At 32.9% G+C, this 19,263-nt stretch overlaps 1 protein-coding gene across 1 annotated transcript; it reads right to left on the bottom strand.

Annotated features, from left to right (window-relative positions):
• Positions 1-2,372: 2,372 nt before the first annotated feature.
• LOC111415455 (heparan sulfate 6-O-sulfotransferase) lies at positions 2,373-19,070 on the bottom strand. The gene is made up of 3 exons (XM_023047151.2): positions 18,595-19,070; positions 4,876-5,053; positions 2,373-4,816 (listed from the first exon to the last, which is right to left on the bottom strand). The coding sequence occupies exons 1-3, from the start codon at positions 18,781-18,783 to the stop codon at positions 3,897-3,899; spliced, it is 1,287 nt and encodes a 428-aa protein (XP_022902919.1). The 5' UTR covers positions 18,784-19,070; the 3' UTR covers positions 2,373-3,896.
• Positions 19,071-19,263: the final 193 nt, after the last annotated feature.

Genomic DNA, 19,263 nt, shown 5'->3' with positions numbered 1-19,263 from the left:
GGATTGGTCCTTTCTCAGTCATGCCACCAACGTGGGCAAGGCGTGTCAATTTTTTTATGAGAAATTGAAGAGTGTACTTGATTTGTCTTGTAACGGTGAGGGGCTTTTCTTGCCGGCGCTGGCCCGTATGGTTTACTAGTGAAATAAAAAATTGCATTCGTATGAAGTGGAACATGCATACGAGTCACAAGCGTATTAGTTCGACATATTGCTTGGCAGAATTTAAGCGCTATAGGACGTTAACTAAGCATCTGATCACCGAAGCGTACGGGTCATATTGAATGGCATTGAGCGATCTTTGAGATCTGACCCCAAGAGCTTTTGGGCATATGCTCTAACCGAGAATTCAGTACAGGCGAAGAGATTGTTGGTGCCTTCGCGGACTATTTTCGCTCTGTTTATATCGTATCGGATCCTGTGGGCTTTGATCTCGGCCAACCCGCCCATCACCTGCAGTTGTCGGTAGATAGTTTCACTCTGGAGGAGGTGGAAGAAGCGCTGAAGCAAGTGAAAAATACTTCAACCGCTGGAGTTGATGGTATTCCAGGCTTTATATTCAGGGACTGTGCTCCGATCCTGGCCGAGCCATCTTTAACTTATGCCCAATTTTGAAAAAAGGTAGCGCTACGGAGATTGTAAATTACAGGCCGATATTACTGCTATGCGTTGCTTCGAAGATTTTTGAAGGCGTTCTATTCCGGCACATGTCATTCCATCTTCGGAAGTATATCAGCCCTCTACAACATGGTTTTGTCTGTGGTCGGTCTACAGTCACTAATCTATCATGCTTCACCCAATTTGTCGCAGATATCATTGACAATTTTCAAGAGGCCTTCGATCAGCTTGATCATTTTATCTTGCTGCATAAGTTGAGTATTCTCGGTCTGAGCTACCCCTTGCTTTTGTTAATAGAATCTTATTTGATAGGTCGACGACAGAAACCATATCTCCGATGGTTTCTGTCCAACTTCGGGTGTCCTGCAGGGATCTAATCTTGGTCCGCTGTTGTTCCTGGTTTTCATTAACGATGTTACTGAGGTCCTGGACTATGAGGGGCTGCTGTTCGCCGACGATCTCAAAATTTTCTCGGCCATAAGTCATGCCGACGACTGCGAGCATCTGCAGAGGAATCTGGTTCGTGTACAGGGGTGGTGCCTTTGTCTGGCGCTCAATACATCTAAGTGTTTTACGATGACATTCACTAAAAAGATTAACTTAATCGATTATGTGTACCGCTTAGGCAACCAACCCTTGAATTCTGTGTCGAAGTGTAGAGACCTCAGTGTGATGTTCAATTGTGGCCTGACGTTCAGTGAGCATATTCTCGACCTTGTGGCCAAGTGCTTCCAGATTTATGGTTATATTATGCGTGGTTGTAGAGGACTATCCGTGCAATGTTTGTCAACCTTACTTTTTGCTTTGATCAGATCTCGTCTGGAGTCCGTATTATCAATATTATGTCAATGTACTTGAATCAGTCCAAAAAGCTTTTTTAAAATATTTAAGTTATCGTATTGATCTTGCTTACCCTCCTAGAGGTTCAAGTTACGTTGTGCTGTCCTCGAGGTTTAATTTTCTCTCGTTGCAGCAACGTAGAGCTGTCTGCTTTGTTAAGTTTACTTGTAAGATTATAAGGGGTGACGTGGACTGTAGCTGCTTGCTCGAGAGATTTATGTATGTATCTTTAATATGTGAACATTGTAATCGAATATCACCATTTTGTGATCTATTTTGCGACTCGTTGAGGTCGATACTTAGAGCTACTTTAAGCATTACTAATACTTAAATATTAGGTTTCTATTAAGAGTTTGTTCTTTTTTTTTGTATCAAACCTATACGGTTTTGTTAGAATTTTGTTTTGTTTTTTTATTTCATTTAGTATTGTGTTATATTTGATTTCCTGTAACTGGGTGGTCACCTGTAGGAAATAAAGAGTTATTATTATTATACAATTCTCAATGAGAAAGCTGAAATCACTCAGTCTTATGTTACTTAAAGGGATATGTCTGAGTCGAGAAAAGTACAAAATTGCGGACTTAGCGGATGAGTCATCCTGTGTTTGTAAGATTGTAATTGAGCTCTTCTCTCTTTGCTATCGCATGGTTTCTCCTTGCCACAATAACAGTTTGAAAACAGTAATAGTTTTGATACTTTTAGAATTATTTTTGTTTTCAGGAGGAGGAGTTGTTATTTGATGTGTTTTAGTTAAATTACTTCTTGTAACATTCACAAGAAAATAATTATTTTCGTTTTGCACTGTCGCTTATGGGGTAGGATCATGCAGAGCCATAAAAAAATTGTCCATCATAATAGAATTTGGCAGCAACTAACAATAATAATATTAATAGTAAAAATAAAGAAAAAAAAAGTAATTTTGGATTACTTACAAAACGCTTTATTCAATCTAAAAAATTAGATTTCTATATTACACATTTTTTTTAATATGTATCATGCAAGTACACTTACACATAACTCAATATAAACGGGATAACTTACAAATGAAGTTTACTTTTTCGTTATGAACACAGTTTTATAAACTGAACATCAGTCGAATTTAACTTAACATAATAATAATAGAAATGGTATATATCTACGCAACCTTTTTTTTTAAATTATTTTGTAAGTACTTAATAAAAAATTAGATTTTTTTTTGTAACGAATTTCGTAGTGTTTCTTTTTTTAGTAAAATAAACTTATTGCACTAAAAAGTTCCATTAATCTGAAAAATTTAATACTAGCAATAAAAAGAAACCGTAAAAAAGGTCTTGAATTTAAAATAACTATCACAATGTTAGCTGTTTTAAAACTATAAAATTAAAAAATTTATTTAAAATAAAGTCCACTTAAAGTAGGCGTTTTGTGTTTATTTTTCTTTGGTATCTTTTTATAATCGTAAAAGAAATACTTATATATTTCATAATTTAAAAAAACCACACACACAAGTATTTTCTTTTTCCTTTTTTTAGGTCGATGTGATCATTTTTTTCCAAGTTATTTTTTTGTATCCACATTCGTTAATTGACAGATTTATCGCGTTTTATTTTGTTACTTTTTTCTTTTTCACGTGTATACATTGTGCTATTTTTATACACTTGAAAATTTAATATTCAAATATCCCCCATTATAAAAAAGGAAGCACTCTATTACTACTTCAGTAATAGAAATCTCATAATAAATTATTATTAATAATTAGTAATTATTTAGTTACCGATTTTGATGCGACTAGCAACGTTTTAAAAGCAGCGGCCAATTGCAATCAAAAAATTGAGCAATAATCTCACAAGAATCATGTTAATAATCCTGCCTTCGTGATTTAAAATTTATTATTAAAAAATCGTTTCTTTCTACGATAAAAACTTCAAACAACTTTGTGATATGAACATCTCAACGTGTATTTTACCCTGAATAAATTTTCGGGTTTACTTCCTATAACCTATGACAATCAAGATCTCGTCATGCTAAATAAAATAGTTAGGCTAAATAGTTTATTATTATTACGTTTAAGGTGATATGAGATAAAATGATTTGTCAGTGCAAATATACACGTTTGGAATTTATTAAGTTAATTAATTTTTTTACCCTTTAATATTTTCAACCTTAATTATTTTTAACGTTTATCATTTATATTTTCGGCGAAAAACAACAATGTTGTTTATTAGTTAAGTGTGTTGTAGGGTTACTTAAAGTGTTGTGCTAGAAGAAACAATCTTATTGTCAATTTTATAAGAAACATTTTTTTGTTATGCTCTTTTTAAAAATAAATCTAATTAATGTAATGTAATTAATATTTTCAATTCAATTCCGTATAACTAGCACAATAGTATATTTTTAATAGATGCATAACTCCAAAAAAATAACCTCAAAAAACGATTTTTATCATTATTTTAAATAAACTCCTATGAAGATTGCGAATTATTTGATGTAGCGTCCGTTTCCAATTTATCCCAATCGAATTCCGTACCGCGATTCGGCAGTTCACCTAAATGTTCGAATCTCGTCCGAAAATTAACATCCCTCGATTTTAACTTTTGAAACCGTCGAAATAACAACACCTTCGCAAACTCGTACAGTTCGATATCTAACGCGTTCAATCGTGCGATTTTCGTCGCTTGAGCTGCCGTCAAAGTTGGCATCGTATTACTAGAAATCGTCGCGTTATTTTGTTCGAACGGAACACCAAATCTCAAATTGAACGTTTCTTCGAAAATGTACTGCGAGATTTTTTGGTGTTCCGTTAAACCGAAAAATGCCATCGATTGGAGATTTCTTTTAGCACTCGCCAACATCACCCGATCCCTTTCCGCTTCCGGCATATACGATTTATCATAACAACCGACCAATTCTAAATCGGCCAACATTCTCGTTTGACGATTAGCTGCCAAATTTGAATCGCATGCCATAAATTCATCGAGACCAACATCCTCCCAAGTGTCAGTTGCAAAGCAAGGTGCGACCTCTTTTTTTGTGGCGTTTCGGCCTTTACAATAATGTCGAGCACCTTTCCACGTGGCACCTCTTTGAACGTGTCTGAACTCGGATAAATATCGCGAAACCGGCTCGCGGAGTAAAGTTATGTAAAAATATCGTCGCTTCGCGATAAAACCTTCAAGTTCATCTAATTTCTCATCCACGCAATTTGTTAATTCCGTCCAATCGGCGTGTAAACCACATTTCCAACCCGTTGTGTATCTACTAAACAACCAACTTTGATTCGAATGCGGCCGGAAACAATAACATCGTTTTCTCGTTAAAGGACAGGTGCATGGTCGTTGTAAATCTAAATCGTGGACTAAGTGACGACCAAATGATGTTCCACCTAAATTTAAAATAAATTCATTAAGGAGGAAATTTTTTTATGTTAGATTTTTTTATTACCCGTTTTTTGCATGTGCAAGAAGACCATTACGTCGTGTGAGTCCATATCGAAGCTGAAGTCGTCGTTTAGCATATCGTCGTAGCTGAGACCAGTTTTGCTATTCAAATTTCTCACCGGCTTGCCCATTCCATCATTTAAAACGGCCGGAATAAATTCTCGACTACGCAATGCACAAACCTACACAGAAAACAAATTAAAAATAATAATAATATTCGAATTTTTTAAGTTTGTGCAATTCATTTAATTAAAATATAAGATATAATAAAACAATAATGTGTTTTAACTTCAGTTTCTCGCGTTTATTTTTAAATTTCCTCGGTACCGGTTTCGACGCTATATTAGGTCATCATCAGCCGAATCTACAAAACAATTGAATTACAAAAAATCCTGTATGAATGAAAATAATTAAAACTATATATAAAATAATATAAAATCTTATAAAATATAATTTTTTACAAACTTACGGTCAAAAATAAAAACTAAATTAAAACTGGAAACATCTGTTTGGTCATTAGAGATAAAATTTCACACGTAACTAACAATTTAAAAATATTTTCACGAAAAGGACAACACTTGACATGAGACATGAAACATAAATCAAGGACTCAATACAATAATACAAGTTGTGGAATGCACTTTTTAAAAAACGGGTTTGAGAAAAAAGGAAGATTAAATTTAACAATTCGCCGTTTCAGAAATCTTTTAAACATTTAAATAGGGGTGTAAAATTAAGATCTATTTGATCGTTAAGGAGGGTGTATTTTTTCTTTTTATATTTATTAATTTCATAAGCCTCTAAAAGGTCTAATTTAAAACCTTTGCTGCATTTGTGTAATGTTAAACACATTATTATATTCTATATTGTGACCTGTTTCGTTTCTGTGTTTATAAATGTTAGAATTACTTTTATTTTTATGTTCTGTTATTCTACATTCCAACTTTCGGCCTGTTTGTCCTATGTAAATGTTATCGCAATTAAAACAATTAATCAAATAGACACCACTTTCATTATTTATGTTATAACTATTTAGATGGTAATTAGATAGTAATTTATTTAGAGTAGTGTGATTGGAAAATGCTAGATTAATGTTATATTTCAAAAATATTTTTTTAGCTGCAGCTGTAATAGAGTTAAAGGGTATAGGTTTATGAATATTGGAAATTTGAATCTTAGAAAACAAAGGATCTTGTTTTAATTTAACTTTATGTATTATTTTATTAATTATATTTGTAGGAAATTTGTTATTTTTCGCCAATTCAAAAATGTAATTAAGTTCAGAGATCTTATTTTCTTGAAAAAGAGGGTAATTAAAAATTCTTTCAATGAAAAATCGGAAGCTAGACAATTTTTGCGATATGGGATGATTCGAGTCGTATGGGATTATTGTGGCTATAGAAGAGTTTTTCCTATAAATGTTAAAATTAATCTTATTTTCTATATTAGTAAGTGTTAGATCTAAAAAATTTAAAACGTGATTATTTTCTATTTCGATGGTAAACTGTAATTTATTATGTAGTTGGTTTAGGTATTTATGAAATTCGTCCAAGGTGCTAAGATTTCCTTCCCCTTATTCATATGCAAAAAATATCATCCACATATCTTATCCATTTAATTATATGTTTTCTGAAAGGATTCTGTTTTGTCATAATATAATTATTTTCATAATAGTTCAAGAATATATCTGCCAGAATGCCGGATAATGGCATACCCATGGGTAAACCGTCAGAAACTTTATAAATTTTGTCATTGAAGTTACAGTAATTTTGGGTGACAATGTGTTTCAGGATTTTATTGAAATCATTAATGTTTGTGTCATCATCAAAATGATCTTTGAACATTTTATTAGTGAGATCCAAGACGAAATCGATGGGAATGTTTGAGTAAAGGTTTACTATATCAAACGAGATTAGTACTCTATTATTAAGTTCCACACCCTCTACTTCCTTTATAAATTGCAATGAATTTAATATAGAATAATTTGGTTTAAAATTCATTTCTTTGAAAATTTTTAACATGAAATATGCTAGTTTATATGTAGGTGAGTTATTATAGGAAGTTATTGGTCGTATTGGTATATTTTGTTTATGAAGCTTAGGTAAAGCATACAGTTTTGGGATAGTTGGGTTCATATGTATAAAAAGAGTGCTGAAAAAATTTGATTGGACTATCTTACTGTTAATATTTATATGTGGCGAGTACTTAATCAATGTGTCCCTACTTTTATTAATAATTTCTCTGGTTTTACGAATAACTGTTTCCAAAGGGTTTCGCTCAAGTTCAACATAGTTATTTTCTTTCATGAATTGGTCAATTTTTTCTATATATTCATCTTTACTTAATATAACAATGCCTGCGCCTTTATCGGCTTTAACATATATTGCATTATTTTCTTTTAGTTTGTTTTTAATAGATTTTATATCTTTCCAGTGTTGAGCATGACAGAAATCTTTATTTTTACTTTTTAATCTCTTTTCTGTTTTTTTGATATAGGGAATGAGATCGTTTTTCATATTATTATATTCAGGATTATTCTTAATAATATTATCAAATTCTATTGTAGCGTTTGGTAAATTAGTTTTCGGATTTAGTGAAAATTTATAACCCTTATTTAGTAAATCATTTTCTTCCGTTGTGAATATGATATTTGTGAAGTTTTTAAATTGCCCATTATCCTTGTAGTTACTATTCTCTTCCTTGTTTTTCTCTTGTGGTGAAAATTGGGTGGATTTTTTATTTCTTGTTTGAAGTGCTCGCAACTTCAATCTCTTTTTTCTCTTATCTTCATTTTTTACTTGTGTGACCTGTGTTTTTATGTTGGTTATCATTTCTTCCATTTCCAAAAAATGCATTCTCTCTCTTAAACTGCGATGAATCATGTTTAAGTTCTCGTAACATAAGTCTATAGTTCTAAAATGTTTGCGTTTTTCGGATTTTAGTATCTTTTCGGTGATGAAATTTAGTTTAGTTTCTTTTATGATTCGACATTTAATTTTGGCGAAATTAGGAACTAGTTTCTGTTTAATACAGTTATTAATGAAGTTGATGTGATTTTTTGTTATTTCCAATTTTATGTAGATTTTTCTGTATCCATGGATTAATGACGAAGTATTAGTTGTAATAATATTATTAGAATCCATGTTGCGAGATTAATAAATATAAGATATAATAAAACAATAATGTGTTTTAACTTCAGTTTCTCGCGTTTATTTTTAAATTTCCTCGGTACCGGTTTAGACGCTATATTAGGTCATCATCAGCCGAATCTACAAAACAATTGAATTACAAAAAATCCTGTATGAATGAGAATAATTAAAACTATATATAAAATAATATAAAATCTTATAAAATATAATTTTTTACAAACTTACGGTCAAAAATAAAAACTAAATTATTCATTTAATTGAAGCTAATTCTTTTAGTTAACTTATCACAACATTTTAACAGTTATTTTGACATAGTCGTAATAAAATTTTTAAAATTAATGTTCCATCTTGCAGCAGATGGTAGACGAGAGTGCTAAAAAGATGCGCATGAACGCATGCTGACACGATTGATGTAGAGATAATTAGGATTTACCGTAAATCTATTGGTCGTACTACATATGTTAATATCGTGCTAAAAATGAATTTGCAATTAGAATAGGTCAGGAGTTTGATTATCCGTCCCGTTGATTATTATGATGACGGCGTAAAAAAGTAGATAAATGATAATTATTAATCAAGGCCAAGAAGTTTATTTATGTTGAGTAGGCAATACAATCTTGACCATATACAACATTTATTTTCCAACTGCTGATATTGTTTTGACATTTGTTATCAGAAAACATGGGTTTTGTGAAATCGATACTAAAACGGTTCTTATTTTAAATTCCAACGAAACATACTTAAAAAACTAGGGTAAATAAATAACACATTTACCTGAAGATTTTCACGATTTTCCTTGAAATCAAAATGCTGGATTACCTCGCGTCTTGTCTGCTATCACATCTAATTCTAACGACTATTCATTGCATGCATACAATGCCTTTGCAAACATATTGCTATTCTTGGCCATTATAATGTTGAACATTGAGCATATTAGTCGCTAAATATATAATTATAGTTCGTTTCAATCAGAGTTGGGTAGTATCCGGATACTTCTGTATCCGAATCCTACTATCTCTTTTATTATTGTGGGTAAAAATCGAGGACTCTCTCTCCGATTAAAATTTGTACACTAAATTTACCCTTCTAGAAAAAATTCAAAGAGCCCATTTCGTAGCAAGTGTACACTAAATTTCCCCAACGAGAAAAATAGAGAAAAATATAAGAGAAAAGATTAGAGTCACTATAAGTAAAATATGGATGACAATATACAGGGTGATTCATTAGCTCTATGACAAACTTTGGCAGATGAAAGGTGATGCGATTCTAAGGAAAAAATGTTATATGAATATGGGTCCGATTCATTTTGGTTAAAGAGTTACAAGCCTTTGAAAATTTTACACAGTTTAATAGGCAAATGAAAATGTAACATAAAAAATAAGTTTAAAAATTACAAAAATTGTTCGAAATGTCCGCCTTCAGCTTGAATGCACGCCTCACATCGACGAAGTAAAGATTCTATCACACGACGTATGATATTTGGATCATTCCGTATGCTATTAGCTGCATCTTGAATTCTGTCCAGTAGTTGCTGACGGGTAGTAATTTCTACATGGTACACAAGCTGCTTCATGTGTCCCCAGAAATAATAATCCAGCGGATTTAGATCTGGGGATCGTGGTGGCCAGACTACTGGACCTCCATTGCCAATCCATTTGTTTGGAAAATGTTCATGTAACCAAGCGATGACTTCTCTTCCTCGATGTGGTGGTGCAACATCGTGCTGATACCACATATTTTGAACGATGTTAAGTGGTACGTCGTCGATAAAATCGAAAAGGTTATGTCCCAAGAAATTTCTGTACATATTTGCATTTAAGCGTTCATTTATCACCCATACAGGTAGCAAAGAATTGTTAAAAATGCCACCCCAAACGTTTACACTAAACCGTTGCTGAAATCTTCCTGGTCTAATTGCATGTGAATTTTACAAGGACCACACATGTTCGTTATGATAATTATTTATGCCGTCCCTAGTGAAACACGCTTCATCACACCACAGAACTTGGGAAATGAAGTTATTATTTTGAGCATGTTGCTGAATAATCCAGTGGCAAAATGCTAAGCGTTGCTCAGTATCTCCAGGATGTAATGCTTGAACATTTTGGCGATGAAACGGATTAACATTTCTCGATTCAATACACGCCATACAAAACTTTGGGATATTTGTAACATGCTCGCTATACGCCGAGTACTAATTGAAGGGTCGTCAAGTACTAAATCAATAACACGTTCTTCATTTTGTACATTCACATCATGGGGAGGAACGGAATGTAATGGAGCGGAGTTACCTGTTTCTCTCAGTCTGCGAAATGATGCACTAAACACTGTATGGGCAGGTTGATGTCTATTTGGAAACCTACGAAGGTATTCTCTTGCTGCTTGCCGAGCGTTTCCGTTACAAAGCCCGTATACAAAAATAATATCTGCATATTCTTCAGTCGTAAATACATGCATTTTCGTTTTCGATCAAAACTCTGACAATTATAAACTTTGAAACACAGAGAATAGAGTAAATTGAAATGTTTGACATAAAGAACTCAGTTTTGTTATCACAGCCAACTCTGTATTTGTGTTTCATAATTATTGTTGCGATTGTTGCAAATCTTTACTTCGTCGATGTGAAGTGTGCATTCAAGCTGAAGGCGGACATTTCGAACAATTTTTGTAATTTTTAAACTTATTTTTTATGTTACATTTTCATTTGCCTATTAAACTGTGTAAAATTTTCAAAGGCTTGTAACTCTTTAACCAAAATGAATCGGACCCATATTCATATAACATTTGATATTTGAATAAAAATAAAATTAATAAGAAAGCTGGTAAGATATGTCAACACAAGGATCCTTCAAGAAATTAATATTATAGCGAATTTTGAAAATTGCAACATCGAAAATTTTATCAAAACTTCAAATATTGTTTTCTCAAAAACTAAAAGTTATTTTTCAAAACATGTTGGTTCATTGGAAAGAGGACACTTTTATTGACATTTCGAGAAATTTTCATACTCCTATTCCAAGAAATCGATTTTATAAGAATTATTAAAGTTTAATCGGCGAAAATTACAAAATTCGAATTAATTGTCGGTTATTTTAAAGATTTATTTCTCAAGAACTAAAAGTGGGTTTTCAAAACGGCTTTTTGCATTAAAAAGAGGATACTTTAATTAATAATTGGTGATATTTCCACAAGGATCCTTCAAGAAATGAATTTTATAGCGAATTTTGAAAATTATCGATGAAAATTGCAACATCGAAAATGTTATCAAAACTTCAAATATTGTTTTCTCAAAAACTAAAAGTTATTTTTGAAAACGGGTTGGTTCATTGGAAAGAAGACACTTTTATTAACACTTTGGGAAATTTTCATACTCATATTCCAAGAACTGGATTTTATACGAATTTTTAAAACTTAATCGGCGAAAATTGCAAATTCGAAAAAATTGTTGCTCATTTCAAAAATTTATTTCTCAAGAACTGAAAGTGATCTTTCAAAACGGCTTTTTGCATCAAAAAGAGGATACTTTAATTAATAATTGGTGATATTTCCACAAGGATCCTTCAAGAAATTAATTTTATAACAAATTTTGAAAATTATCGATGAAAATTACAACATCGAAAATTTTATCAAAACTTCAAATATTGTTTTCTCAAAAACTAAAAGTTGTTTTTGAAAACGGGTTGGTTCATTGGAAAGAAGACACTTTTATTAACACTTTGGGAAATTTTCATACTCATATTCCAAGAACTGGGTTTTATACGAATTTTTAAAACTTAATCGGCGAAAATTGCAAATTCGAAAAAATTGTTGCTCATTTCAAAAATTTATTTCTCAAGAACTGAAAGTGATTTTTCAAAACGGCTTTTTGCATCAAAAAGAGGATACTTTAATTAATAATTGGTGATATTTCCACAAGGATCTTTCAAGAAATTAATTTTATAGCAAATTTACAAGTTATCGATGAAAATTGCAACATTCCAAGAACTGGATTTTATACGAATTTTTAAAACTTAAACGGCGAAAATTGCAAAATTCGAAAAAATTGTCGATCATTTCAAAAATGTATTTATCAAAAACCGAAAGAGATTTTTCAAAACGGCTTGTTCGATTAAAAAGAAGATACTTTAACTAATAATCGAAAGTGATAACAGCGACAGTTCTGTTAGTAATGAATGTGATGATAAATTACAAGTGAAGAGAAGAAAACTAGACGAAACTGTAACAAGAGATTTTATACAGGGTGATTCAAAAAACCGCTGACAGACTTCTAGGGCATCAATACATCAAAAATTAAGATGAAAATCTTAATACGCATGGGGTCGCAAATGTCTCCTTAAGATATAGCAGGTCAAGGTTTCTTTAAAATTAAACATTATCTGCAATAAAAAGCCCTTTTTAAAAATATTTTCAACGCCGCTGCTAATTTTGTCAAACGGGCAATATTTTCGTGTAAAATGAGCAATTATCTATCAGTTGGTGTCTTACACGAATCGATCGCTTGTGCGATAAAATGATCCATTTGCTGATACTGCTTACTGTTTAAGTTAAGTGTATCTTATGTAATTTTGTATTTTTATCTGTGGCAATAAATGGTAAATAATAATAATAATAAAATATTGCCTGTTTGACAAAATTTGCACTGGTGTAGACAATATTTTTAAAAAGGACTTTTTATTGCAGGTAATGTTAAATTTTAAAGAAACTTTGACCCGCTATATCTGGTTAAGGAGGCATTTGCGAACCCATGTATATTAAGACTGGTTTTTTGAATCATCCTGTATATCGTATTGGGATTGTTACAATGAGGATCCTAATATAAACAAAGTTGTATTCAATGAAAAAAGACCTGTTGGGGTTGAACTTGATTATTATCTGCAGTGTCCAATACCTAAAAGAGATACTAATTCCTGTGAATGGTGGGGTACTAAGTAATAGGTTTTTAATATCCGGCCAAAGATCAATTCAACATTTCAACATTACCTTTTCTTTAATTCCATTTGTTATTTACTTCCTTTATTGAGTAATACTCATAAGTAGGAAGATATGGCGATCTGGCCAGCCAATTCAACTCGCGAAAATAGGAAATCTCACGGCCTGAAAGTTAGTGTTTTAAAATCTCGATGCTGTATGAGCGGTTGTTCGGTTTTGTTGCAACTAGTAATGCCCGAGATCCAATTTAGCAACTTGTAGCAAAAAAACTCGTTTAACATCTGCCAAAAAGATAAGGACCAATCACTTTTTCACTGCAAATGCTGCACCAGTCACGCTGTGAGATGCAATATCTCTTCGTACATTTCATGTGGGTTCTCCGTACCCCGAAAACGGAACGCCCTGTATATTTGATCATATTATGAGTACAACTAAATTTGATTATCCAACCGTATATGTTGCAAACTGACAGCATTAATGAGATATTCAATTGTTTTTCCAAAATATGACCGTTGCAGGATCTTTTTAAAAACTATGTAAAAACGACATTTTTGCTGATTTTGTCTTTAAACTATGTCAGATAATAGTCAATAATAACGCCTAGGTCAGTCATTCTCAAAGTGAGCGATAACGCCTCCTTGTGGGCACTAGAGGCCTATAGGGGGGGCGGTAAAGAGTGCAGAGAAAATTGGTCGTTTAAGAATACGACGGCTGATTTGTCTTTTTCAAATAGAACATTCTATTGGTGTACGATTGCAAAATTGTACCTCACCACGGTGATATGCACCCAAAAGAATGATAATATTTTAATTAAAGTGTAAAAACTAAAATCAAAATCGATCTACTATATACTATCGACAATATACATATACATATTATTTCTGGCCAGATTGTATTAATATTAAATTTATGCAAGTTTATCTATCATCTGCGTCTACATGCGTAAACGAAGAAGTGAGAACGCATTCGGATACTGGTCGATAAAGAGACGTGATGTACGCCCGGTTTAAACAAGTTTGTGCCTTTGTGCATGTATGGCTTGTTCCTGTCGGTGCGTGTTGTATATATTTTAAACCTATAAAGACGTGTAATCGTTAGCAAGTGTTTTATATCCACAATTCTTCAATTAAGGTTAAGTCAAGATATTTGTGACGACAAAATTACTATGTCGGAAGCAAAAAGGAAGAGACGGCAATACAATACGGAATATATTAAATACGGATTTCTAGAAAATCCCACAAATCCCTGTTCGCCTATGTGCCTTGTTTGCCGAAAAAGTTTTCAAATGAAGCGATGAAGCCTTTTAGGTTACAAGATCATTTAAACAAAATGCATTCTGATAAAAAAGACAAAAATGTGGCCTATTATCAAGAGTTGAAAAAGAAGTACACAGACTAGCTTCCTGTCTCAAAACTTTTTTCAGCTTCCTACAAAATTGCTCAAACAGAAAAAATTAAACCCGTATCAAAAATATAGAAAATTTTCTGCTCTTTCTATTGATGCAGAAAAGAATGAAAAACGATGTTTTCAAACAATTTTTCCTATCTTACCGCTCTAATCTTTTGGAGCGCATTAAATCACTTTCGGGTTAATAACTTTCTTATACGATACGGACAAAACTTTAAACCTACATAGAGCCTATAGGAAATTTTTCGCTGTATAGAGTGACATATAACTTTAGTAGATCATATGCATTTTATCCCCCAAAAACTGCGAAAATCGTGTATAATTGTCGTACGCAAATGTTTACGGCGCACACTGGGCTGAATTCCGATTCATCGACTGCTGGACAAAAGTAAAAAATCAATGACAAAATGTAAGGTTTTTCTCAAGGCTTCAGTAAACCGAATTCTACAAAAAATGTATTATTACAGCGAATAATATGTAAGAAGTTACTTTGAAAACGGTTAAATGTAAATAGAGCGTCAGACGCTCTCGCTATACATTTAATTTGTTCTTCCATTATATTGTCTGTTCGACGACATGATTGTTTATTTTTGTTTAAGTGTTAATCCAACTTAAATGTTTTATTTTTTATTTATGTGCTACAGCTGTTTCGGAACACCAGCACTTCCGGCACAACGTCAAATTAATGATGAGGATAAATGATCATTATTCTAGGCATGTTACAAATTGAAAAAGTGTTATCTGAAGAAAGCTGCAAAAATATCTTCTAAATCAAATTTAAACCCTGAAGGGGGCGTTAATTATCCAGAGATTATTTCTTAAAATTTAATATTTAACATTATTGATGTATTTTTCATCGTTAAAAAAACTTTTTAAAAACTTATATGGAAATATAAACCACCAAAAATATTTTATAATTTAAACTTAAATTGAATTTCAAAATATGTGAGTAACGACCTATATGTAAGAGAATCTAAGGTGTACTACCGTACAGTAGTCTAAAAAATAAAACATTTTTCATGGTTATTATCATTGGTTTAATTTTATAATCACATAAACGATGAGTTTAGAACCGATTTTATCTAAAAAAATTAATCCAACTTGTTTAGATACCTTTTAGGAAGAAGTTTCAAGCACTGAAAACATCAGATTGAAGAAGGTAAGTTCGATTCAAATACAATAGAGTGTGATTTTGCTTCGTGGAAATTGCAAAATTCTTTACATTATCACTTTACATAATCAAAAATACTAATTTATACACTTTTCGATGTATGTATATAAATATCAGTATGGGTTAGAGAATGAAAATTATAAGAAAAATTACTTTAAGTGTATTGATATGTGGTCAACATTGTGGCAAAGCTTAAGTAGAACTGGGCGGGTCATGTCGTGCGAATGAAGAATGAGCAGTGAACAAAACGATTGCTTGAGTGGAGACCGCGAGCGAACAGACGAAGTAGACGTCAAAAGAATGACCAACAATTGGATTCAGACAGCACAGAATAGAATCGAATGGCACATAGTAGGGGAGGTCTATGTCCAACAATGGACGCAGAGGGCTGCTTGATGATAACAATCATAACAACTTGATCTAATTTAAATTACGACAGATTCGTCTGATGATAATACGTCTTTGATTGTTGACAATTCCTCCCAAGAACTGCGTGGCTTGGCTCCTTAATGCCATTCATGTGCTTTGTCGCTTACGCGGGACACCCTGTATACATAAATTGTGATTAGTTATGAGAGGTTGCTCCGCGTGAATCGAAGACATACTGTTTCGTTACCAAAACCCTTACCCAAAGACTTAAATATAAACACCCTAACGCATTTCAACACTTAACTAAAGAAACAAATAATACGATAAAAAACTCTAAGCTTGCAGCTCGATACATTTCAATACTAGAGTAAATAAAGGAAATAATACAAATAAAATCTAATATAAATGAAGTAATACAATATAAAATCTAACACCTACTTTTTTCCTTCATATACAGGGTGTTAGGTAAACATGCAGAAAAAATTCAAGGGGTTATTTCTTGGCCTATTTTAAACGTATTGTGTCCTATGATGATTTTTGAAAAGCCCCTTTGTCTCGAAGTTACAGGGCGAACAAAATTTGCGACAACCATATTCGATATTTGTTGAAATTATTAATGTAAATAAAAGTATGGCGTACGTCAATGAGTTTATCAAGTACCTAAATACGTCTTACCGATCGCATTTGTTTAAATTGAGTGACGTTTGGCTGTTTGACGTGTCTTTAACAGTTAGTGTAGTACCTACTCTATTATGATTTATACAAACGCCGAGATGACTGACATGCATTTTATGTATGGACTTGCTGATGGTAACTCATCAGAAGCTAGACGATTGTACATCTAACGATTTTCCTGCCCGTAATGTCCCCGACCGAAAACATTCATCGACGTCTTCATGAAACAGGCTCATTAAAACGAAGTGGAGGTCCAGGAAGATCAATGACTGCAAGAACGGTACAATTGGAACAGAATGTGCTGGACATGATAGAGGATGATCCTGGTAGTTCTACGCGAAGAATTGCAAATACTTTGAATGTAAGTCATTGGATAGTTTGGAAAATTCGTAAGGACAATTTGTTGTACCCATACCACATTCAACGCCTTCAAGCACTTCTATCTGCTGATTTTCCTCCACGTATTGCGTTATGTCAATGGATATTGCAAACATTAGTTCGCATCCCTCTATTCCTGACACAGATTCTTTTTAGCGATGAAGCCAGTTTCTCCAGAAATACAATAAAGAATTTTTATAATAATCATGTGTGGGCAGATGAAAATCCGCATGAGGTATGTGAAGATCATTCGGTTGGAATTGTGGATGATTATCTAATTAGACCGGTATTTCTACCAGGAAGGCTTGCTGGCGTGATGTATCGCAACTTTTTGGCAGAAACGATACCTGAGTTTCTGGAGGATGTACCATACGCGATAAAAATTGCAATATGGTTTATGCACGATGGTGCAACACCACATTTCAGTTTGGTTGCTCGTAATTTTTTAACAGCAACGTACGGAAATCGCTGGATTGGTCGAGGTGGGCCACACGCATGCCCTGCTCGATCCCCAGACTTAAACCCCCTGGGTTATTTTTTCTGAGGATCTCTGAAGTCATTAGTTTACGCTACTCCAGTGGAGACTTTGGACGATTTGCGAAATCGAATAATTAAACCGTTTAATTGCTGTCGCAATTAAAATTGTCGCAAATTTTATTCGCCCTGTATCTTCGAAACAAAGAGCGTTTTCACAAATAATCGTAAGACAAAATATTCTTAGAATAGGCTAAGGAATAACCCCTAGAATTTTTGCCGCATGTTTACCTAACACCCTGTATATTTTTTAAGCTATTCTAGCCCTTGTGAAGCCCATAAAATAATTTTGTCCAGCTAAAGTCGGGATTCAGCCCTGTTTTAGATGAAGGAAGGATCAGGGGTTCTCGTGGTGTGTTTAATATTCCGCTATCTTTAAAGACGAGCAAGATATCGGCTTGTAAAGTAGATAGAAAAACAAAGGTAATAGTTTGTTGCTGTTGTCGCACGAATAATTTTTGCACTATTATTTGTTATATTATCTATCTAAATTTTAAGATAACAATATAAAAAGCTACATTAACGTTTTTATTCAAACGAATTAATTAATAATAAAATTTGAACTGTATCTAAAATTACAAGAATTTATCTAGATAAATACAAGTTCTAAATCCGTACATTTGTTTACATAGTGTACAATACGATTCTCATCCTCTTTCCCTTGTATACTCTTCCTTACCATCGGTTCTGCTTTGCAATTTTAATGCCACTACTTCCGAAAGCTCGGACTTAACTTAAACACATATGCCACATGTTTAGAATCGTAAAGAACGCGTTTGTCCGTCCCCCAACCCACGTCTCTAAAAGATGCTGCACATTTTTTGTTCGCCCAGCGACATTAACTGAATTATTAATGTTTCCTTGAAATGACGAAGACAAGAAGACCTTAACAGAATATCTTTATTCTCAAAAAACTTAATTTTTTTCATAGAATCTAACCTAAAAACCAAAACTAAACAAAAACAAACCCAACTAACCCATTTACGAAACCGTCTTTCCTCTTCTCTATATTTAATTTAAGACCATCAGTTTCGAGGTTTTACTACCGCATTCCGATGGCAGTGGTTTTATTAGTACAAAAAAGCTTTTTTTGTTAATTTTATTTTCTTACCCTGTCTTGACAGAAATATCCGAAGCCCACGATCCCGGAAAGAGCCAAAAAACAGCAAAAGATGACAACGCTCTTCAGTTTAGAGGACCTGGGCTCCATTTGCTTGATCTCATAGAGGCCACCGTTTGGAAACAGCAAGGCGATATCGCTGTCGATCACTTGCACCGAAACACTCTTGAGATCCTTCATTTCATTCGTCGTTAATCATTGCAATTGGTCGTTTTTCGAACGCCACTACTCACTACTTTTCGTGTCCAATGTTTTCGTTACGTTTCAACACCGTTTCACAGCTGCCGTAACACATTCGATAATAATAATATTATTTTTCAATAAGATCCGTCTTAACATAACAATAGCTACCAATATTAGAATTATATCGTTCTTTTTGAACGTAAGGTAAGGTTTTAAAGGTGATCGTGTTTAAGAAACGAATCGAAACCGAAGTGTCAAGTTATAGAACTGAAAACGAACTGGCTCCTGGTTTTCGTTTCACTCCCACTTATTGTTTGGTTATCTACTAAAGGTGGCTGCACTGCAATCGACAGGTTCGTATTTAGGTAAAATTCCGAGAAGATGATTATAAAAATATTAGGATTTTGTGTACACCTGTAAATAAATAAAAAATAAATTTAAAATTAAACACAAATTTAATATTAAAATTACCTCTTA

The sequence above is a fragment of the Onthophagus taurus genome, chromosome 6 (genome assembly GCF_036711975.1).
Source record: "Onthophagus taurus isolate NC chromosome 6, IU_Otau_3.0, whole genome shotgun sequence".
NCBI lineage: Eukaryota > Metazoa > Arthropoda > Insecta > Coleoptera > Scarabaeidae > Onthophagus > Onthophagus taurus.
The sequence above is the reverse complement of the archived record's forward strand: the minus strand, read 5'-3'. Positions and strand labels throughout refer to the sequence as shown.

Coding starts and splice junctions, on each gene's coding strand:
- LOC111415455 (XM_023047151.2), bottom strand. CDS start 18,783: ATGAAGGATCTCAAGAGTGTTTCGGTGCAAGTGATCGACAGCGATATC. Junction 5,054..18,594: donor GATATTTCTGTCAAGACAGG/GTAAGAAAATAA, acceptor TTTTCTGTGTAG/GTTTGTGCATTGCGTAGTCG. Junction 4,817..4,875: donor CTTGCACATGCAAAAAACGG/GTAATAAAAAAA, acceptor TTTTAAATTTAG/GTGGAACATCATTTGGTCGT.